A 20,993-nucleotide genomic window follows, 5' to 3' on the forward strand; every position below is an offset into this window, starting at 1 on the left:
TTGTTCATGTGTTCTGCTTGCCACGTACTATGTGGCTTGTTCATGTGTTCTGCTTGCCACGTACTATGTGGCTTGTTCATGTGTTCTGCTTGCCACGTACTATGTGGCTTGTTCATGTGTTCTGCTTGCCACGTACTATGTGGCTTGTTCATGTGTTCTGCTTGCCACGTACTATGTGGCTTGTTCATGTGTTCTGCTTGCCACGTACTATGTGGCTTGTTCATGTGTTCTGCTTGCCATGTATTATCTAGCTTGTTCAAATGTTCTGCTTGCCACGTTCTATCTGGCTTGTTCATGTGTTCTGCTCACAACGTACTATCAAGCTTTTTCAAGTTTTCTGCTCGCCACGTACTATCTGGGTTGTTCATGTGTTCTGCTCGCCACGTACTATCTGGCTTGTTCATGTGTTCTTTTCGCCATGTACTATCTGGCATGTTCATGTTTTCTGTATGCCACATACTATCTGGCTTGTTCAGGTGTTCTGCTCGCCATGTACAATCTAGCTTGTTCAAATGTTCTGCTCGTCACGTTCTACATGGCTTGTTCATGTGTTCTGCTCGCCACATACTATCTGGCTTGTTCATGTGTTCTTCTCGCCACGTACTATCTGGCTTGTTCATGTTTTCTGTTTGCCCCGTACTATATGGCTTGTTCATGTATACTGCTCACCATGTACTATTTAGCTTGTTCATGTGTTCTGCTCGCCACGTACTATCTGACTTGTTCATGTGTTCTGCTCGCCATGTACTATCTGGCTTGTTCATGTGTTCTGCTCACTTCGAACTGTCTGGCTTGTTAATGTGTTCTGCACGCCACGTACTAACTGGCTTGTTGATGTGCTCTGCTCACCACATACCATATGGCTTGTTAATGTGTTCTGCACGCCACGTACTATCTGGCTTGTTCAAGTGTTCTACTCGCAATGTACTGTTTTACTTGTTCATGTGTTCTGCTCGCCACATACTATGTGGCTTGTTGACGTGTTCTGCTCGCCACATATTATCTGGCTTGTTCATGTGTTCTGCTCGCCTCGTACTATCTGGCATGTTGATGTGTTCTGCTCGCTACGTACTATCTGGCTTGTTCAGGTGTTCTGCTTGCCACGTACTATCTGGCTTGTTCAAGTGTTCTGCTCGCCACATACTATCTGGCTTGTTGATGTGTTCTGCTCGCCGCATACTATCTGGCTTGTTGATGTGTTCTGCTCACAAGGGACTATCTGGCTTGTTCATGTGTTCTGCTCGGCACGTACTGTCTGGTTTGTTCATGTGTGGTCCTCGCCACATGCTTTCTGGCTTGATCATGTTTTCTGTTCGTCATGTACTATCTGGTTTGTTCATACGTTCTGCTCCCAACGAACTTTCTGGCTTGTTCATGTGTTCTGCTCGCCACGTACTGTCTGGCTTCTTCATGTATTCTGCTCGCCACGTACTAACTGGCTTGTTCATGTGTTCTGCTCGACACATACTATCTGGCTTGTTCATGTGTTCTGCTCGCCATGTACTGTCTGGCTTGTTCATGTGTTCTGCTCACCACATAATATATAGCTTGTTGGTGTGTTCTGCTCGCCAGGTACTGTCTGGCATGTTCATGTATTCGGCTCGCCACGTACTAATTGGCTTGTTGATGTGTTCTGCTCGCCACATACTATCTGGATTGTTGATGTGTTCTGTTCGCCACGTACAATCTGGCTTGTTCATGTGTTCTGCTTGCAATATACTATCTAGCTTGCTCATATGTTCGGCCTTGCCACATATTATCTGGCTTGTTCATGTGTTATTTTAGCGAAGTACTATCTGGCTTGTTAATGTGTTCTGCTCGAATCATACTATCTGGCTTGTTCAAGTGTTCTGCTCGCCACGTACTATCTGGCTTGTTGATGTGTTCTGCCCGCCAGGTACTATCTGGCTTGTTCATGTATTCTGCTCACCAGGTACTATCTGGCTTGTTCATGTGTTCTGCTTGCCATGTACTATCTGGTTTGTTCATGTGTTCTGCTCGACATGTACTATCTGGCTTGTTCGTGTGTTCTGCTCGCCATGTACTCTCTGGCTTGTTGATGTGTACTGCTCGCCACGTACTATCTGTCTTGTTCATGTGTTCTGCTTACCACATACTATCTGGCTTGTTCAAGTGTTCTGCTCGCCACGTACTATCTAACTTGTTCATGTGTTCTGCTCGGAATATACTATCTAGCTTGCTCATATGTTCTGCCTTGCCACATATTATCTGGCTTGTTCATGTGTTCTGTTCGCAAAGTACTATTTGGCTTGTTACTGTGTTCTGCTTGCCACATACTATCTGGCTTGTTCATGTGTTCTGCTCGCCACGTACTACCTGGCTTGTTAACGTGTTCTGCTCGCCAGGTACTATCTGGCTTGTTCATGTGTTCTGCTCGCCACGTGCTCTCTGGTTTGTTCATGTGATCTGCTCGTCACGTACTATCTGTCTTGTTCATGTGTTCTGCTCGCCACATACTCTCTGGCTCGTTGGTGTGTACTGCTCGCCACGTACTATCTGGCTTGTTCATGTGTTCTGCTTACCATGTACTATGTGGCTTGTTCATGTGTTCTGCTCACCACGTACTATCTGGCTTGTTTATGTGTTCTGCTCGTCACATACTATCTGGCTTGTTCATGTGTTCTGCTTGCCATGTATTATCTAGCTTGTTCAAATGTTCTGCTTGCCACGTTCTATCTGGCTTGTTCATGTGTTCTGCTAACAACGTACTATCAAGCTTGTTCAAGTTTTCTGCTCGCCACGTACTATCTGGCTTGTTCATGTGTTCTGCTCGCCACGTACTGTCTGGCTTGTTCATGTGTTCTTTTCGCCATGTACTATCTGGCATGTTCAAGTTTTCTGTATGCCACATACTATCTGGCTTGTTCAGGTGTTCTGCTCGCAATGTACAATCTAGCTTGCTCAAATGTTCTGCTCGCCACGTTCTATCTGGCTTGTTCATGTGTTCTGCGCACCACATACTATCTGGCTTGTTCATGTGTTCTTCTCGCCACGTACTATCTGGCTTGTTCATGTTTTCTGTTTGCCACGTACTATATGGCTTGTTCATGTATACTGCTCGCCACGTACTATTTGGCTTGTTCATGTGTTCTGCTTGCCACGTACTATCTGACTTGTTCATGTGTTCTGCTCACCATGTACTATCTGGCTTGTTCATGTGTTCTGCTCACTTCGAACTGTCTGGCTTGTTAATGTGTTCTGCACACCGCGTACTAACTGGCTTGTTGATGTGTTCTGCTCGCCACATACCATATGGCTTGTTGATGTGTTTTGTTTGCCACGTACTAACTGGCTTGTTCATTTATTCTGCTCGCCACGTACTATCTGGCTTGATCATGTGTTCTGCGTGCCACGTACTATCTGGCTTGTTCAAGTGTTCTACTCGCAATGTACTGTTTTGCTTGTTCATGTGTTCTGCTCGCCACGTACTATGTGGCTTGTTGACGTGTTCTGCTCGCCACATATTATCTGGCTTGTTCATGTGTTCTGCTCGCCACGTACTATCTGGCATGTTGATGTGTTCTGCTCGCTACGTACTATCTGGCTTGTTCAGGTGTTCTGCTTGCCACGTACTATCTGGCTTGTTCAAGTGTTCTGCTCGCCACATACTATCTGGCTTGATGATGTGTTCTGCTCGCCGCATACTATCTGGCTTGTTGATGTGTTCTGCTCGCAAGGTACTATCTGGCTTGTTCATGTGTTCTGCTCGGCCCGTACTGTCTGGTTTGTTCATGTGTGGTCCTCCCCACATGCTATCTTGCTTGATCATGTGTTCTGTTCGCCATGTACTATCTGGTTTGTTCATACGTTCTGCTCCCAACGAACTTTCTGGCTTGTTCATGTGTTCTGCTCGCCACGTACTGTCTGGCTTCTTCATGTATTCTGCTCACCACCTACCAACTGGCTTGTTGATGTGTTCTGCTCGACACATACTATCTGGCTTGTTCATGTGTTCTGCTCGCCTCGTACTGTCTGGCTTGTTCATGTGTTCTGCTCACCACATAATATATAGCTTGTTGATGTGTTCTGCTCGCCACGTACAATCTGGCTTGTTCATGTGTTCTGCTCGCAATATACTATCTAGCTTGCTCATATGTTCGGCCTTGACACATATTATCTGGCTTGTTCATGTGTTATTTTAGTGAAGTACTATCTGGCTTGTTAATGTGTTCTGCTCGAATCATACTATCTGGCTTGTTCAAGTGTTCTGCTCGACACGTACTATCTGGCTTGTTGATGTGTTCTGCCCGCCAGGTACTATCTGGCTTGTTCATGTATTCTGCTCACCAGGTACTATCTGGCTTGTTCATGTGTTCTGCTTGCCATGTACTATCTGGTTTGTTCATGTGTTCTGCTCGACATGTTCTATCTGGCTTGTTCGTGTGTACTGCTCGCCATGTACTCTCTGGCTTGTTGATGTGTACTGCTCGCCACGTACTATCTGTCTTGTTCATGTGTTCTGCTTGCCACATACTATCTGGCTTGTTCAAGTGTTCTGCTCCCCATGTACTATCTGGCTTGTTGACGTGTTCTGCTCGCCAGGTAATAACTTGCTTGTTGATGTCTACTGCTTGCCATGTACTAACTGGAATGTTGATGTGTTCTGTTTGTAACATACTATCTGGCTTGTTCATGTGTTCTGCTCGCCACGTACTAACTGGCTTGTTGATGTGTTCTGCTCGAAATGTACTATCTGGATTGTTGATGTGTTCTGTTCGCCACGTACTATCTAACTTGTTCATGTGTTCTGCTCGCAATATACTATCTAGCTTGCTCATATGTTCTGCCTTGCCACATATTATCTGGCTTGTTCATGTGTTCTGTTCGCAAAGTACTATATGGCTTGTTACTGTGTTCTGTTTGCCACATACTATCTGGCTTGTTCATGTGTTCTGCTCGCCACGTACTACCTGGCTTGTTAACGTGTTCTGCTTGCCAGGTACTATTTGGCTTGTTCATGTGTTCTGCTCGCCACGTGCTCTCTGGTTTGTTCATGTGATCTGCTCATCACGTACTATCTGTCTTGTTCATGTGTTCTGCTCGACATGTACTATCTGGCTTGTTCGTGTGTTCTGCTCGCCATATACTCGCTGGCTTGTTGATGTGTACTGCTCGCCAAGTACTATCTGTCTTGTTCATGTGTTCTGCTTGCCACATACTATCTGGCTTGTTCAAGTGTTCTGCTCACCACGTACTATCTGGCTTGTTGACGTGTTCTGCTCGCCAGGTACTATCTGGCTTCTTCATGTGTTCTGCTCGCCACGTGCTCTCTGGTTTATTCATGTGTTCTGCTCGTCATGTACTATCTTCCTTGTTCATCTGTTCTGCTCGCCACATACTATCTGTCTTGTTCATGTGTTCTGCTCGACATGTACTATCTGGCTTGTTCGTGTGTTCTGATCGCCACGTACTCTCTGGCTTGTTGATGTGTACTGCTCGCCACGTACTGTCTGTCTTGTTCATTTGTTCTGCTTGCCACATACTATCTGGCTTGTTCAAGTGTTCTGCTCGCCACGTACTATCTGGCTTGTTGATGTGTTCTGTTCACCACATACTGTCTGGCTTGTTGACGTGTTCTGCTCGCCAGGTACTATCTGGCTTGTTCATGTGTTCTGCTCGCCACGTGCTCTCTGGTTTGTTCATGTGTTCTGCTCGTCACGTACTATCTTGATTGTTCATGTGTTCTGCTCGCCACGTACTATCTGGCTTGTTGATGTGTACTGCTCGCCACGTACTATCTGTCTTGTTCATGTGTTCTGCTTGCCACATACTATCTGCCTTGTTCAAGTGTTCTGCTCACCATGTACTATCTGGCTTGTTGAGGTGTTCTGCTCGCCAGGTACTATCTGGCTTGTTCATGTGTTCTGCTCGCCACGTGCTCTCTGGTTTGTTCATGTGTTCTGCTCGTCACGTACTATCTTGCTTGTTCATGTGTTCTGCTCTCCACGTACTATCTGTCTTGTTCATGTGTTCTGCTCGACATGCACTATCTGGCTTGTTCGTGTGTTCTGCTCGCCACGTACTCTCTGGCTTGTTGATGTGTACTGCTCGCCACGTACTATCTGTCTTGTTCATGTGTTCTGCTTGCCACATACTATCTGGCTTGTTCAAGTGTTCTGCTCGCCACGTACTATTTGGCTTGTTGATGTGTTCTGTTCGCCGCATACTGTCTGGCTTGTTCATGTGTTCGCTCGCAAGGCACTATCTGGCTTGTTCATGTGTTCGCTCGCAAGGCACTATCTGGCTTGTTCATGTGTTCTGCTCGCCCATACTGTCTGGTTTGTTCATGTGTTCTGCTCACCACGTAATAACTGGCTTGTTGATGTCTACTGCTCGCCATGTACTAACTGGAATGTTGATGTGTTCTGTTCGTTACATACTATCTGGATTGTTGATGTGTTCTGTTCGCCATGTACAATCGAACTTGTTCATGTGTTCTGCTCGTTACGAACTTTCTAGCTTGTTCACGTGTTCTGCTTGCCACATACTGTCTGGCTTGTTTTCGTATTCTGCTTGTAACATACTAACTGGCTTGTTGATGTGTTCTGCTCGCCACATACTATCTGGCTTGTTAATGTGTCCTGTTCCCCACATACTACTTGGCTTGGTCATGTGTTCTGTTCTCCGCATTCTGTCTTGCTTTTTTATGTGTTCTGCTTGCCATGTACTATCTTGCTTGTTCATGTGTTCACTCGCCACGTACCATCTGTCTTGTTCATGTGTTCTGCTCGCCATGTACTATCTGGCTTGTTAATGTGTTCTGCTCGCCATGTACTGTCTGGGTTGTTCATGTGTTCTACTCGCTATGTACTAAGTGGCTTGTTGACGTGTTCTTCTCCCCACATACTATCTGGCTTTTTTATGTGTTCTGCTCGTCACGTACTATCTGGCTTGCTTAAATTTTAAATTTTGCCCCGAGGGGCGAGTTTATTGGGCATCGCCACTTATCTTGTGAGTGGACATACCGCCATAGCAGCATGTACACCACTCCCCAATAGGAAGAAAACCCGCTGGGTTGTTCATCCTGTCACTTTTACCCAGACACAGCTGGGACTTGCTTAACTGTCTCAAGTGAACAGCTCCTCAAACAAGAAGATTAACATCTATCAACCCTTAAAAGCTTACGTTATCTTGCGTGTGCAAAATGGAGAAATCTTTTAAGAACAGTATCAATATTTGACAAATAGTGTTTTCCTAACTCAAACAATGTGGGGTTTATTATTCTACACATTTTCCTAATGTCTCTCAGGTGTTTACATTCACGTAGATAGTGGTCAAGGCGGTGTCCATCACTCTCACCACAGATTCTGCATCTTCGCTGATCAACTGTTGTTTCCATTCCAAATCTCCATGGATATTTGTATCCAAGAGGGATTCTCGCTATTACTGATTCTCTCCCTCGTCCTCCTCCTCTTCGGCCATAATGACTGGGATTGCCAGCTGCAACCATGTTGTACCATCGTACAGATTCACTGGTTTGTGCTTCTATCCTCCTTTCCTCAGTTACCTTGTCACGGTGATGTTGCCTGATAATACCTCTAATTTGTTGTTGAGTCTTGGGTATGAAGTATTCAATATAGTCTCCTTCAGCGCCTTCAGCAGCCAGCACATCTGCTCGTTCATTCCCACATATTCCAACATGGGAGGGGATCCACAGAAACTTGATGTCTCTTCCCTGATTGGTAAGTACTCTCACAGCTCTCTTAATTTCAGCGACTATTGCAAGATTTTCTGCCTGATTTTTACTTAGGCTTTGCAGTGCTGCTTTTGAATCGGTGCAAATCACTGCACCATTAGTGTTCCGTTCAAGGAACCTTAATGCCATAACAATGGCAGTTAGCTCTGCTTGCGTTGAGGAGGCATAGTTCTCAATACGCGCTTTTTCTTCAATTCTGCATTGGAAAGTATTATCCTTGATTACCGTGTATGATGCACCAGCCCTGCCATTGACAGGATTAGATGACCCGTCAGTGTAGATTTGATATAGTTCATCTCCGGCTTCTTTATAAATTTCCTCTAGATACTTGTGCCTCATTTCTTGTGGTATCATGTTGGATTTTTTCGTTGCCATTTCATTGATGATGATCTTTCATGAGTCATCCTCCCAGGGAGGTAACCTCTCTACAGGCAGGAGCTCACGGGCTTGCTCAAGCAGGTGAAGCTCTTCGAGGTAGCAGACTGATCTGTGATGCCATTTTTTGCTTTTCCTGTTTCCCCTTGAAAGTAGCACAGAGCTCAGTTTTTTCTCAGCAATATCATTGTAATGGGGATCTCTGGCTATCCTAATTGCAAGCTTAGCATTCAGCTCCTGAATTCTGCTTTTAACACTGGGAAGGGACAACTCCTCTCTTAGATTAGACGTTTTGGCAGTTCTTGGAACTCCAAGAATGATTGTCATGGCTTCATTTTGAATGCTTTCAAGCCTTTTCATATCGCTTTGGGAGTAGGTGCACAGAACTGGTGCGGCATAGTCTATGACGGAACGCACATAGGCTGTGTACATCATTATAAGCACGGCAATAGAGGCTCCATGTCCATTCCAGGTCATAGCTTTCAGTGCCCTGAGTCGACTTTTGCATGTTCCTATGAGTTGATTGAGCTCCTCTTTCTTTCCCTTGTAGAGCCGACAGTGACGCCAAGGTACCGATAGTGGTCAACCCATTCAAGTGTTACACCATTAATTTGCAGTTCTTCATTTGCTCTCCGCTTGTGATGGGAGTATACCTTCGTCTTGTTTGTGGAGAGAGTGAAACCGAGCTCAATACATTTCCTTCCAAGGAGTTCAATGGACTGTTCAATTTTTCCCAAGGTGGGAGCTTGTATTAGGACATCATCTGCATATCCCACTTGTTGTGTTCCTTCCGGAAAATCAATATTTGCAATGGCGTTCATAAGTACATTGAATAGTGTAGGGCTTAAGACTCCGCCTTGGGGGGGTCTTGAGTTCCATATTCATTGTTCTGGAGACTGCTCCATTGAAGCAAACCTTGGCTTTCCTCCCTGTGAGGTAGTCTTCAACCCATTTCATGAGTCTCCCCTTGACACCCATGCATGCAAGCTCGTCCAGGATCGCAATCCCCTGTGCTTTCTCGAAGGCTCCTTTGATGTCAACAGATACAGAGTACCTAGCCGTGTTATTAGCCAAGTAATTAACTATACAATTTGCTGTGCTCCCTCCTTTAACAAATCCATTGACCCCCTCCCCTAACCTGCCTATTTTGTGCAACAGTCGGTTTAGGATGATCCTTTCAAGCATCTTGCAAGTGCATGACACGAGACTGATAGGTCTGTAATTACCAGGGTCATTAGGCTTCGGTATGGGAACAATTATTGCGTGTTACCATTGTGTGGGCAACACTCCACTTAGGAATGACTTGTTAAACAGGTGGAGTAGTGGATTCCCAGACACTTCACACAGTGCATTGAGTATGTCGTAGGTGACGCCATCTTCACCAGGTGCTGTACTTTTATCCTTTTTCATAGCGCTCCTTACTTCTTGGGCTGTGATTGGTTCCCCATATTCGTTATCACTAGACAGTGCTCTTGTTATCCTAATTCTTCTGTCATCATGTTGCAGGAGCTGTTCCCTGCTGATTTCTGCAGGGAGAGAGAAGGAGGATGCTGCATCACTCCACTTGTGAATTAGTTCCACAGCCTTACCCTGGGGGTCTTTGTGAGCCGCAAGCCGGGCTCTGCCCCCCTTAGCTATCTGAATTTTTGCCCACACTTGCCTTGCAGATGTTTCCCGTCCAATAGAGCTAGTGAACTCAAGCCATTGTCTTTCCCGCTCTTTAATCTTCTCTTCCCTGGCTACTTGACACACAGTTTTAAACAACTCTTGGTTACTTTCAGTGGGATGTCTCCGGTACTCTCTACTCATGTCTCGCACATTTGCGTTAAGCATCTTTATGTAATCATTCTCATACCATTTTATTTTCTTCCTCTGAGGGTTACTTCGCCCAGGCGTACGGCGCGGAACTCTTAGACAGCTCTCAATTTGGTGATTAAGGTCATCAACAAATGTGTCAATGTCTTCTGGGATTTGGTATTCCGTGAACCAGTCATTCATCCTGTTTATGAAGTGCGGCCTCATATCGGGTCCGAGTGATAACCTTTTTCTTTTATTTGTCTCTTTCCTTCTCTTGCTCATGTCGACGGTGGTAATCAGCGCCCAATGGTCACTACATAAACTGTGCACAATGTGTGTACTGGCATCCGTGTTCTGGCTTGCTCATATGTTCTGCGTGCTACATATTATCTGGTTTGTTCATGTGTTCTGTTCACCACATACTATCTAGCTTGTTCATGTGGTCTGCTCGCCACATACTATCTTGCTTGTTCATGTGTTCTGCTCGCCACATACTATCTGGCTTGTCCTTGTGTTCTGCTCGCCACATACTATCTTGCTTGTCCAAGAGTTCTGCTCCCCACGTACTATCTGGCTTGTTGATGTGTTCTGCTAGCCTCGTACTATCTGGCTTGTTCATGTGTTCTGCTCGCCAGGTAATATCTGACTTGTTTGTGTTTTCTGCTCGCCACGTACTATCTGGCTTGTTCGTGTGTTCTGCTCACCACGTACTATCTGGTTTGTTCATGTGTTTTGCTCACCACGTACAATCTAGCTTGTTCACGTGTTCTGCTCACCACGTACTATCTGACTTGTTCATGAGTTTTGCTCACCACGTACTATCTAGCTTGTTCATGTGTTCTGTTTGCTAGGTACTATCTAGCTTGTTTATGTGTTCTGCTCGCCACATACTATCTGGCTTGTTCACATGTTCTGCTCGCCACGTACTATCTGGCTTGTTCATGTGTTCTGCTCGCCACGTACTATCTGGCTTGCTCATGTGTTCTGCTCGCCATGTATTGTCTTGCTTGTTCGTGTTTTCTGCTCGCCACATACTAACTAGCTTGTTGATGTGTTCTGCTTGCCAGGTACTATCTTGCTTGTTCACGTGTTCTGCTCGCCACGTACAGTCTGGCTTGTTCGTGTGTTCTGCTCGCCACGTGCTAACTGGCTTATTGATGTGTTCTGTGTGCCATGTACTATCTGGCTTGTTGATGAGTTCTGTTTGCCACATACTATCTGGCTTGTTCATGTATTCTGCTTCCACATACTGTCTGGCTTGTTCATGTGTTCTGCTCGACACGTGCTATCTGGTTTGTTCATGTGATCTGCTCGCCACCTACTATCTAGCTTCTTCATGTGTTCTGCTCGCCCCGTACTATCTGGCTTGTTCATGTGTTCTGCTCGCTACGTACTGTCTGGCTTGTTCGTGTGCTCTGCTCGCCAAGTACTAACTCGCTTGTTGATGTGTTCTGCTCGCCACATAATATCTGGCTTGTTGATGTGTTTTGTTTGCCACATACTATCTGGCTTGTTCATATATTCTGCTCACCACGTACTGTCTGGCTTGTTCTCATGTTTTACTTGTAACGTACTAACTGACTTGTGTATGTATTCTGCTCGCCACATACTATCTGGCTTGTTCATGTGTTCTGTTCGCCATTTACTATCTGGCTTTTTTATGTGTTCTTCTTGCCACATACTATCTAGCTTGACATGAGTTCTGCTCGCTACATACTATCTGGCTTGTTCATGTATTCTGCTCGCCACATACTATCTATCTTGTTCATGTGTACTGATCGCCAGGTACTGTCTGGCTTGTTCATCTGTTCTGCTCGCCACGTAATATCTGGCTTCCTCATATGTTCTGCGTGCCACATATTATCTGGCTTGTTCATGTGTTCTGCTCACAAGGTACTGTCTGGCTTGTTCATGTGTTCTGCTCGCCAAGTACTATCAGGCTTGTTTATTTGTTCTGCATGCCACGTACTATATCGCTTGTTCAAGTGTTCTGCTTGCCACGTATTATCTGGCTTGTTCATGTGTTCTGCTCACCACGTATTATCTGGCTTGTCCAAATGTTCTACTCGCTACGTACTAGCTGGCTTGTTGATGTGTTCTGCTAGTCACGATCTATCTGGCTTGTTCATGTGTTCTGCTCACCCCATACTATCTGGCTTGTCCAAGTGTTCTGCTCCCCACGTACTATCTGGCTTGTAGATGTGTTCTGCTAGCCACGTACTATCTGGCTTGTTCACGTGTTCTGCTCGCCAAGTACTATCTGACTTCTTAATGTTTTCTGCTTGCCACGTACTATCTGGTTTGTTCATGTGTTCTGATAGCCACGTACTATCTGGCTTGTTCATGTGTTCTGCTCGCCAGGTACTATCTGACTTGTTCATGTTTTCTGCTCGCCACGTACTATCTGGTTTGTTCATGTGTTCTGTTCACCACGTACTGTCTGGCTTGTCCATGTGTTCTGCTCGCCACATACTGTCTTGCTTGTCCAAGTGTTCTGCTCCCCACGTGCTATCTGGCTTGTCCATATGTTCTGCTTGCCACATACTATCTTGCGTGTCCAAGTGTTCTGCTCCCCACGTGCTATCTGGCTTGTCCATATGTTCTGCTTGCCACATACTATCTTGCGTGTCCAAGTGTTCTGCTCCCCACGTGCTATCTGGCTTGTCCATATGTTCTGCTTGCCACATACTATCTTGCGTGTCCAAGTGTTCTGCTCCCCACGTACTATCTGGCTTGTTGATGTGTTCTGGTAGCCACGTACTATCTTGCTTGTTCATGTGTTCTGCTCGCCAGGTACTATCTGACTTGTTCATGTTTTGTGCTTTCACATACTATCTGGTTTGTTCATGTGTTCTGCTCGCCACATATTATCTGGCTTGTTCATGTGTTCAGTTCACCAGACACTCTCTGGCTTGTTCATATGTTCTGCTCGCAACGTATTATCTGGCTTGTCCATGTGTTCAGCTCGCCACATACTATCTTGCTTGTCCAAGTGTTCTGCTCCCTACATACTATGTAGCTTGTTGATGTGTTCTGCTAGCTACGTACTATCTGGCTTGTTCATGAGTTCTGCTCGCCAGGTACTATCTGACTTGTTCATGTTTTCTGCTCGCCACGTACTATCTACTATGTTCATGTGTTCTGTTTGCCACGTACTATCTGGCTTGTTCACGTGTTCTGTTCACCACATACAATCTGGCTTGTTCATATGTTCTGCTCGCCACGTACTATCTGGCTTGTCCATGTGTTCTGCTCGCCACATACTATCTTGCTTGTCCAAGTGTTCTGCTCCTCATGTACTATCTGGCTTGTTCATGTGTTCTGCTAGCTATGTACTATCTGGCTTGTTCATGTGTTCTGCTTGCCACGTACTCTCCGGCTTGTTCATGTGTTCTGCTCGCTACTTACTATCTGGCTTGTTCGTGTGTTCTGCTCGCTACGTACTGTCTGGCTTGTTAATGTTTTCTGCTCGCTATGTACTAACTGGCTTGTTGATTTGTTCTGCTCACCACGTACTATCTGGCTGGTTCATGTGTTCTGTTCACCTTGTACTTTCTGGCTTGTTCATTTGTTCTGCTCGACAGATACTATCTGGCTTGTCCATGTGTTCTGCTCGCCACATGCTATCTTGCTTTTCCAAGTGTTCTGCTCCCCTCGTACTATCTGGCTTGTTGATGTGTTCTGCTCGCCACATACTATCTGGTTTGTTCATGTGTTCTGCTTGCCACATACTATCTATCTTGTTCATGTGTTCTGATAGCCACGTACTATCTGGCGTGTTCATTTGTTCTCCTCGCCAGGTACTATCTGACATCTTAATGTTTTCTGCTCGCCACGTACTATCTGGTTTGTTCATGTGTTCTGTTCCCCATTTACTATCTGGCTTTTTTATGTGTTCTTCTTGCCACGTACTATCTGGCTTGACATGAGTTCTGCTCGCTACATACTATCTGGCTTGTTCATGTATTCTGCTCGCCACATACTATCTATCTTGTTCATGTGTTCTGCTCGCTACGGACAATCTGGTTTGTTGATGTGATCTGCTCGCCACGTACTATCTAGCTTCTTCATGTGTACTATCTGGCATGCTCAAATGTTCTGCTCGCGACATATTATCTGGCTTGTTCATTTGTTCTGCTCGCCAGGTAATGTCTGGCTTGTTCATGTATTCTGCTCGCCAAGTACTATCAGGCTTGTTTATTTGTTCTGCACGCCACATACTATATCGCTTGTTCAAGTGTTCTGCTTGCCACTTACTATCTGGCTTGTTCAAGTGTTCTGCTCACCACGTATTATCTGGCTTGTCCAAATGTTCTGCTCGCTACGTACTAGCTGGCTTGTTGATGTGTTCTGCTAGTCACGAACTATCTGGCTTGTTCATGTGTTCTGCTTGCCACATACTATTTGGCTTGTCCAAGTGTTCTGCTCCCTACGTACTATCTGGCTTGTAGATGTGTTCTGCTAGCTACGTACTATCTGGCTTGTTCATGTGTTCTGCTTGCCACATACTATTTGGCTTGTCCAAGTGTTCTGCTCCCTACGTACTATCTGGCTTGTAGATGTGTTCTGCTAGCTACGTACTATCTGGCTTGTTCATGTGTTCTGCTCGTCAGGTACTATCTGACTTCTTAATGTTTTCTGCTTGCCACGTCCTATCTGGTTTGTTCATGTGTTCTGATAGCCACGTACTATCTGGCGTGTTCATGTGTTCTCCTCGCCAGGTACTATCTGACATCTTAATGTTTTCTGCTCGCCACGTACTATCTGGTTTGTTCATGTGTTCTGTTCACCACGTACTATCTAGCTTGTTCATGTGTTCTGCTCGCCACATACTATCTTGTGTGTCCAAGTATTCTGCTCCCCACGTACTATCTGGCTTGTTGATGTGTTCTGGTAGCCACGTACTATCTTGCTTATTCATGTGTTCTGCTCGCCAGGTACTATCTGACTTGTTCATGTTTTGTGCTTTCACATACTATCTGGTTTGTTCATGTGTTCTGCTCGCCACGTACTATCTGGCTTGTTCATGTGTTCAGTTCACCAGACACTCTCTGGCTTGTTCATATGTTCTGCTCGCCACATACTATCTGGCTTGTCCATGTGTTCAGCTCGCCACATACTATCTTGCTTGTCCAAGTGTTCTGCTCCCTACATACTATGTAGCTTGTTGATGTGTTCTGCTAGCTACGTACTATCTGGCTTGTTCATGAGTTCTGCTCGCCAGGTACTATCTGACTTGTTCATGTTTTCTGCTCGCCACGTACTATCTACTATGTTCATGTGTTCTGCTCGCCACGTACTATCTGGCTTGTTCACGTGTTCTGTTCACCACATAAAATCTGGCTTGTTCATATGTTCTGCTCGCCACGTACTATCTGGCTTGTCCATGTGTTCTGCTCGCCACATACTATCTTGCTTGTCCAAGTGTTCTGCTCCCCATGTACTATCTGGCTTGTTCATGTGTTCTGCTTGCCACGTACTCTCCGGCTTGTTCATGTGTTCTGCTCGCTACTTACTATCTGGCTTGTTCGTGTGTTCTGCTCGCTACGTACTATCTGGCTTGTTGATGTGTTCTGCTCGCCACATACTATCTGGTTTGTTCATGTGTTCTGCTTGCCACATACTATCTGCCTTGTTCATGTGTTCTGTTCACCATGTACTATCTAGCTTTTTCATGTGTTCTGTTTTCCACATACTATCTGGCTTGTTCATGTGTTCTGCTCACCCCATACTATCTGGCTTGTCCAAGTGTTCTGCTCCCCACATACTATCTTGCTTGTAGATGTGTTCTGCTAGCCACGTACTATCTGGCTTGTTCATGTGTTCTCCTCGCCAGGTACTATCTGACATCTTAATGTTTTCTGTTTGCCACGTACTATCTGGTTTGTTCATGTGTTCTGATAGCCACGTACTATCTGGCTTGTTCATGTGTTCTGCTCGCTAGGTACTATCTGACTTGTTCATGTGTTCTGCTCGCCACATACTGTCTTGCTTGTCCAAGTGTTCTGCTCGCCACGTACTATCTGGTTTGTTCATGTGTTCAGTTCACCAGATACTCTCTGGCTTGTTCATATGTTCTGCTCGCCACATACTATCTGGCTTGTCCATGTGTTCTGCTCGCCACATACTATCTTGCTTGTCCAAGTGTTCTGCTCCCCATGTACTATCTGGCTTGTTCATGTGTTCTGCTAGCTATGTACTATCTGGCTTGTTCATGTGTTCTGCTTGCCACGTACTCTCTGGCTTGTTCATATGTTCTGCTCGCTACTTACTATCTGGCTTGTTCGTGTGTTCTGCTCGCTACGTACTGTCTGGCTTGTTAATGTTTTCTGCTCGCTATGTACTAACTGGCTTGTTGATGTGTTCTGCTCACCACGTACTCTCTGACTTGTTCATGTTTTCTGCTAGCTATGGACTATCTGGCTTGTTCATGTGTTCTGCTTGCCACGTACTCTCTGGCTTGTTCATATGTTCTGCTCGCTACTTACTATCTGGCTTGTTCGTGTGTTCTGCTCGCCAGGTACTATCTGACTTGTTCATGTTTTCTGCTCGCCACGTAATATCTGGTTTGTTCATGTGTTCTGTTTGCTACGTACTATCTGGCTAGTTTATGTGTTCTGCTCGCCACATACTATCTGGCTTGTTCACATGTTCTGCTCGCCACGTACTATCTGGCTTGTTCATGTATTCTGCTCGCCACGTACTATCTGGCTTGCTCATGTGTTCTGCTTGCCATGTATTGTCTGGCTTGTTAGTGTTTTCTGCTCGCCACATACTAACTAGGTTGTTGATGTGTTCTGCTCACCAGGTTCTATCTTGCTTGTTCATGTGTTCTGCTCGCCACGTACAGTCTGGCTTGTTCGTGTGTTCTGCTCGCCATGTGCTAACTAGCTTATTGATGTTTTCTGTGCGCCATGTACTATCTGGCTTGTTGATGAGTTCTGTTTGCCACATACTATCTGGCTTGTTCATGTGTTCTGCTCGCTACGTACAATCTGGTTTGTTCATGTGATCTGCTCGCCACGTACTATCTAGCTTCTTCATGTGTTCTGCTCGCCACGTACTATCTGGCTTGTTCATGTGTTCTGCTCGCTACGTACTGTCTGGCTTGTTTGTGTGCTCTGCTCGCCAAGTACTAACTCGCTTGTTGATGTGTTCTGCTCGCCACATAATATCTGGCTTGTTGATGTGTTTTGTTCGCCACATACTATCTGGCTTGTTCATATATTCTGCTCACCACGTACTGTCTGGCTTGTTCTCATGTTCTGCTTGTAACGTACTAACTGGCTTGTGTATGTATTCTGCTCGCCACATACTATCTGGCTTGTTCATGTGTTCTGTTCCCCATTTACTATCTGGCTTTTTTATGTGTTCTTCTTGCCACGTACTATCTGGCTTGACATGAGTTCTGCTCGCTACATACTATCTGGTTTGTTCATGTATTCTGCTCGCCACATAGAATCTATCTTGTTCATGTGTACTGATCGCCAGGTACTATCTGGCATGCTCATATGTTCTGCTCGCCACATATTATCTGGCTTGTTCATCTGTTCTGCTCGCCACGTAATATCTGGCTTGCTCATATGTTCTGCGTCCAACATATTATCTGGCTTGTTCATGTGTTCTGCTCGCCAAGTACTATCAGGCTTGTTTATTTGTTCTGCACGACACGTACTATATCGCTTGTTCAAGTGTTCTGCTTGCCACGTACTATGTGGCTTGTTCATGTGTTCTGCTCACCACGTATTATCTGGCTTGTCCAAATGTTCTGCTCGCTACGTACTAGCTGGCTTGTTGATGTGTTCTGCTAGTCACGAACTATCTGGCTTGTTCATGTGTACTGCTTGCCACATACTATTTGGCTTGTTCATGTGTTCTGCTCACCCCATACTATCTGGCTTGTCCAAGTGTTCTGCTCCCCACGTACTATCTGGCTTGTAGATGTGTTCTGCTAGCCACGTACTATCTGGCTTGTTCATGTGTTCTGCTCGCCAGGTACTATCTGACTTCTTAATGTTTTCTGCTTGCCACGTACTATCTGGTTTGTTCATGTGTTCTGATAGCCACGTACTATCTGGCTTGTTCATGTGTTCTGCTCGCCAGGTACTATCTGACTTGTTCATGTTTTCTGCTCGCCACGTACTATCTGGTTTGTTCATGTGTTCTGTTCACCACGTACTATCTGGCTTGTTGATGTGTTCTGCTTGCCACGTACGATCTGGCTTGTCCATATGTTCTGCTTGCCACATACTATCTTGCGTGTCCAAGTGTTCTGCTCCCCACGTACTATCTGGCTTGTTGATGTGTTCTGGTAGCCACGTACTATCTGGCTTGTTCATGTGTTCTGCTCGCCAGGTACTATCTGACTTGTTCATGTTTTGTGCTTTCACATACTATCTGGTTTGTTCATGTGTTCTGCTCGCCACGTACTATCTGGTTTGTTCATGTGTTCAGTTCACCAGATACTCTCTGGCTTGTTCATATGTTCTGCTCACCACATACTATCTGCCTTGTCCATGTGTTCTGCTCGCCACATACTATCTTGCTTGTCCAAGTGTTCTGCTCCCTACATACTATGTAGCTTGTTGATGTGTTCTGCTAGCTACGTACTATCTGGCTTGTTCATGAGTTCTGCTCGCCAGGTACTATCTGACTTGTTCATGTTTTCTGCTCGCCACGTACTATCTACTATGTTCATGTGTTCTGCTCGCCACGTACTATCTGGCTTGTTCACGTGTTCTGTTCACCACATACAATCTGGCTTGTTCATATGTTCTGCTCGCCACATACTATCTTGCTTGTCCAAGTGTTCTGCTCCCCATGTACTATCTGGCTTGTTCATGTGTTCTGCTCGCCTCATACTATCTGGCTTGTTCATGTGTTCTGCTCGCTACGTACTGTCTGGCTTGTTCATGTGCCCTGCTTGCCACGTACTAACTTGCTTGTTGATGTGTTCTGCTCGCCACATAATATCTGGCTTGTTGATGTGTTCTGTTCGCCATGTACTATCTGGCTTGTTCATATATTCTGCTTGCCACACACTGTCTGGCTTGTTCTCGTGTTCTGCTTGTAACATAGTAAATGGTTTGTTGATGTGTTCTGCTCGCCACATACCATCTAGCTTGTTAATGTGTTTTGTTCCCCACATACTACCTGGGTTGGTCATGTGTTCTGTTCCCCTCATACTATCTGGCTTGTTCATGTGTTCTGCTTGCCACATACTATCTGGCTTGTTAAGGTGATCTGCTCTCAAAGTACTGTCTGGCTTATTCATGTGTTCTACTCGCTATGTACTAACTGGCTTGTTGATGTGTTCTTCTCACCACATACTATCTGGCTTTTTGATGTGTTCTGTTCACCACGTACTATCTGGCTTTTTGATATGTTCTGTTCACCACGTACTATCTGGCTTGTTCATGTGTTCTGCTCGCCACATATTATTTGGCTTTCCCATATGTTCTGCTCGCCACATATTATCTGGCTTTTTCATTTGTTCTGCTCACTACGTACTATCTGGCTTGCTCATATGGTCTGTGCTCCACATATTATCTGGCTTGTTCATGTGTTTTGCTCGCCAGGTACTATCTGGCTTGCTGATATGGTCTGTTCGCCAGGTAATATCTGGCTTGTTCATGTGTTCTGCTCGCAACGTACTTTCTGGCTTGTTCATGTGTTCTGCTCGCCAAGTACTATCAGGCTTGTTTATGTGTTCTGCTCGCCACGTACTATATCGCTTGTACAAGTGTTCTGCTTGCCACATACTATCTGGCTTGTTCATGAGTTCTGCTCACCACGTTTTATCTGGCTTGTCCAAGTGTTCTGCTCGCCACTTACTAGCTGGCTTGTTGATGTGTTCTGCTAGTCACGAACTATCTGGCTTGTTCATGTGTTTTACTCGCTACATACTATTTGGCTTGTTCATGTGTTCTACTCGCAATGTACCATCTGGCTTGTCCAAGTGTTCTGCTCCCCACGTACTATCTGGCTTGTTGATGTGTTCTGCTAGCCACGTTCTATCTGGCTTGTTCATGTGTTCTGCTCGCCAGGTACTATCTGACTTGTTCATGTTTTCTGCTTGCCACGTACTATCTGGTTTGATTGTGTGCTCTGCTCGCCACGTACTGTCTGGCTTGTTTATATTTTCTGTTTACTATGTACTTACTGGCTTGTTGATGTGTTCTGCTCGCCACATACTATCTGACATGTTGGTGTGTCCTGTTCGCGATGTAATATCTGGTTTGTTCATGTGTTCTGCTCACAACGTACTATCTGGCTTGCTCATATGCTCTGCTCGCCACATACTTTCTGGCTTGTTCATGTGATCTGCTCGCCAAGTACTATCAGGCTTGTTTATGTGTTCAGCTCGCCACGTACTATATCGCTTGTTCAAGTGTTCTGCTTGCCACGTACTATCTGGCTTGTTCATGTGTTTTGCTCACCACGTTTTATCTGGCTTGTCCAAGTGTTCTGCATGCCATGTACTAGCTGGCTTGTTGATTTGTTCTGCTAGTAATGAACTATCTGGCTTGTTCATGTGTTCTGCTCGCCACATACTATCTGGCTTGTTGATGAGTTCTGCTTGCCACGTACTATCTGGCTTGTTCATGTGTTCTGCTCGCCACATACTATCTGGCTTGTCCATGTGTTCTGCTCGCCACGTACTATCTTGCTTGTCCAAGTGTTCTGCTCCCCACATACTATCTGGCTTGTTGTTGTGTTCTGCTAGCCAATTACTATCTGGCTTGTTCATGTGTTCTGCTCGCCAGGTACTATCTTACTTGTTTATGTTTTCTGCTCGCCATGTACTATCTGGTTTGTTCATCTGTTCTTCTCGCCACATACTATCTGGCTTGTTCATGTGTTCTGCTCGCCACGTACTATCTGGCTTGTTCATGTGTTCTGCTCTCCACTTACTATCTGGCAGGTTCGTGTGTTCTGCTCGCCACGTACTGTCTGGCTTGTTCATGTTTTCTGCTCGCTATGTACTAACTGGCATGTTGGTGTGTTCTGTTTGCGTCGTAATATCTGGTTTGTTCATGTGTTTTGCTCGCCACGTATTATCTGGCTTGTTCATGTGTTCATCTCGCTACGTACTATATGGCTT

At 45.3% G+C, this 20,993-nt stretch overlaps 7 protein-coding genes across 7 annotated transcripts; all 7 read right to left on the reverse strand.

Annotated features, from left to right (window-relative positions):
- Window positions 1-305: 305 nt before the first annotated feature.
- Window positions 306-1,736, reverse strand: LOC123752885 (major royal jelly protein 5-like). The gene is made up of 3 exons (XM_069300947.1): window positions 1,613-1,736; window positions 1,343-1,525; window positions 306-481 (listed from the first exon to the last, which is right to left on the reverse strand). The coding sequence occupies exons 1-3, from the start codon at window positions 1,734-1,736 to the stop codon at window positions 306-308; spliced, it is 483 nt and encodes a 160-aa protein (XP_069157048.1).
- An 878-nt stretch (window positions 1,737-2,614) lies between these two features.
- On the reverse strand, window positions 2,615-3,142 carry LOC138350324 (repetin-like). Its single transcript, XM_069300949.1, has one exon. The coding sequence runs from the start codon at window positions 3,140-3,142 to the stop codon at window positions 2,615-2,617; it is 528 nt and encodes a 175-aa protein (XP_069157050.1).
- A 180-nt stretch (window positions 3,143-3,322) lies between these two features.
- On the reverse strand, window positions 3,323-3,898 carry LOC138350325 (uncharacterized). The gene is made up of 2 exons (XM_069300950.1): window positions 3,667-3,898; window positions 3,323-3,525 (listed from the first exon to the last, which is right to left on the reverse strand). Exons 1-2 carry the CDS (start codon window positions 3,896-3,898, stop codon window positions 3,323-3,325), a joined length of 435 nt encoding a protein of 144 aa, XP_069157051.1.
- Window positions 3,899-4,304: 406 nt separating this feature from the next.
- On the reverse strand, window positions 4,305-4,763 carry LOC138350326 (E3 ubiquitin-protein ligase RNF12-B-like). The gene has a single exon (XM_069300951.1). The coding sequence runs from the start codon at window positions 4,761-4,763 to the stop codon at window positions 4,305-4,307; it is 459 nt and encodes a 152-aa protein (XP_069157052.1).
- A 12,541-nt stretch (window positions 4,764-17,304) lies between these two features.
- On the reverse strand, window positions 17,305-17,616 carry LOC123752884 (uncharacterized). Its single transcript, XM_045734911.2, has one exon. It carries the CDS (start codon window positions 17,614-17,616, stop codon window positions 17,305-17,307), a length of 312 nt encoding a protein of 103 aa, XP_045590867.2.
- A 1,163-nt stretch (window positions 17,617-18,779) lies between these two features.
- On the reverse strand, window positions 18,780-19,163 carry LOC138350327 (uncharacterized). Its single transcript, XM_069300952.1, has one exon. It carries the CDS (start codon window positions 19,161-19,163, stop codon window positions 18,780-18,782), a length of 384 nt encoding a protein of 127 aa, XP_069157053.1.
- Window positions 19,164-19,787: 624 nt separating this feature from the next.
- On the reverse strand, window positions 19,788-20,315 carry LOC138350328 (uncharacterized). The gene is made up of 2 exons (XM_069300953.1): window positions 20,156-20,315; window positions 19,788-19,996 (listed from the first exon to the last, which is right to left on the reverse strand). Exons 1-2 carry the CDS (start codon window positions 20,313-20,315, stop codon window positions 19,788-19,790), a joined length of 369 nt encoding a protein of 122 aa, XP_069157054.1.
- Between the last annotated feature and the right edge of the window lie 678 nt (window positions 20,316-20,993).

The sequence above is a fragment of the Procambarus clarkii genome, chromosome 45 (assembly GCF_040958095.1).
Source record: "Procambarus clarkii isolate CNS0578487 chromosome 45, FALCON_Pclarkii_2.0, whole genome shotgun sequence".
Taxonomy (NCBI): domain Eukaryota; kingdom Metazoa; phylum Arthropoda; class Malacostraca; order Decapoda; family Cambaridae; genus Procambarus; species Procambarus clarkii.

Excerpts from the sequence above, each read along its gene's own strand:
- LOC123752885 (XM_069300947.1), bottom strand. The coding sequence starts at position 1,736 with ATGAGCAAGCTAGATAGTATATTGCAAGCAGAACACATGAACAAGCCA. Across the intron at positions 1,526-1,612 it reads ACACATCAACAAGCCAATTA|AACACATGAACAAGCCAGAC; the intron begins GTACGTGGCGAG and ends TGTGGTGAGCAG. Across the intron at positions 482-1,342 it reads AAGTTCGTTGGGAGCAGAAC|AACACCTGAACAAGCCAGAT; the intron begins GTATGAACAAAC and ends CATGGCGAGCAG.
- LOC138350324 (XM_069300949.1), bottom strand. The coding sequence starts at position 3,142 with ATGAACAAGTCAGATAGTACGTGGCAAGCAGAACACATGAACAAGCCA.
- LOC138350325 (XM_069300950.1), bottom strand. The coding sequence starts at position 3,898 with ATGAAGAAGCCAGACAGTACGTGGCGAGCAGAACACATGAACAAGCCA. Across the intron at positions 3,526-3,666 it reads ACACATCAACAAGCCAGATA|ATAGTACGTGGCGAGCAGAA; the intron begins GTATGCGGCGAG and ends TCAACATGCCAG.
- LOC138350326 (XM_069300951.1), bottom strand. The coding sequence starts at position 4,763 with ATGAACAAGTTAGATAGTACGTGGCGAACAGAACACATCAACAATCCA.
- LOC123752884 (XM_045734911.2), bottom strand. The coding sequence starts at position 17,616 with ATGAACAAGCCACATAGTACGTGGCAAGCAGAACACTTGAACAAGCGA.
- LOC138350327 (XM_069300952.1), bottom strand. The coding sequence starts at position 19,163 with ATGAATAAGCCAGACAGTACTTTGAGAGCAGATCACCTTAACAAGCCA.
- LOC138350328 (XM_069300953.1), bottom strand. The coding sequence starts at position 20,315 with ATGAACAAGCCAGATAGTACGTGGCAAGCAGAACACTTGAACAAGCGA. Across the intron at positions 19,997-20,155 it reads GCATATGAGCAAGCCAGATA|AGCACACAATCAAACCAGAT; the intron begins GTACGTTGTGAG and ends CGTGGCGAGCAG.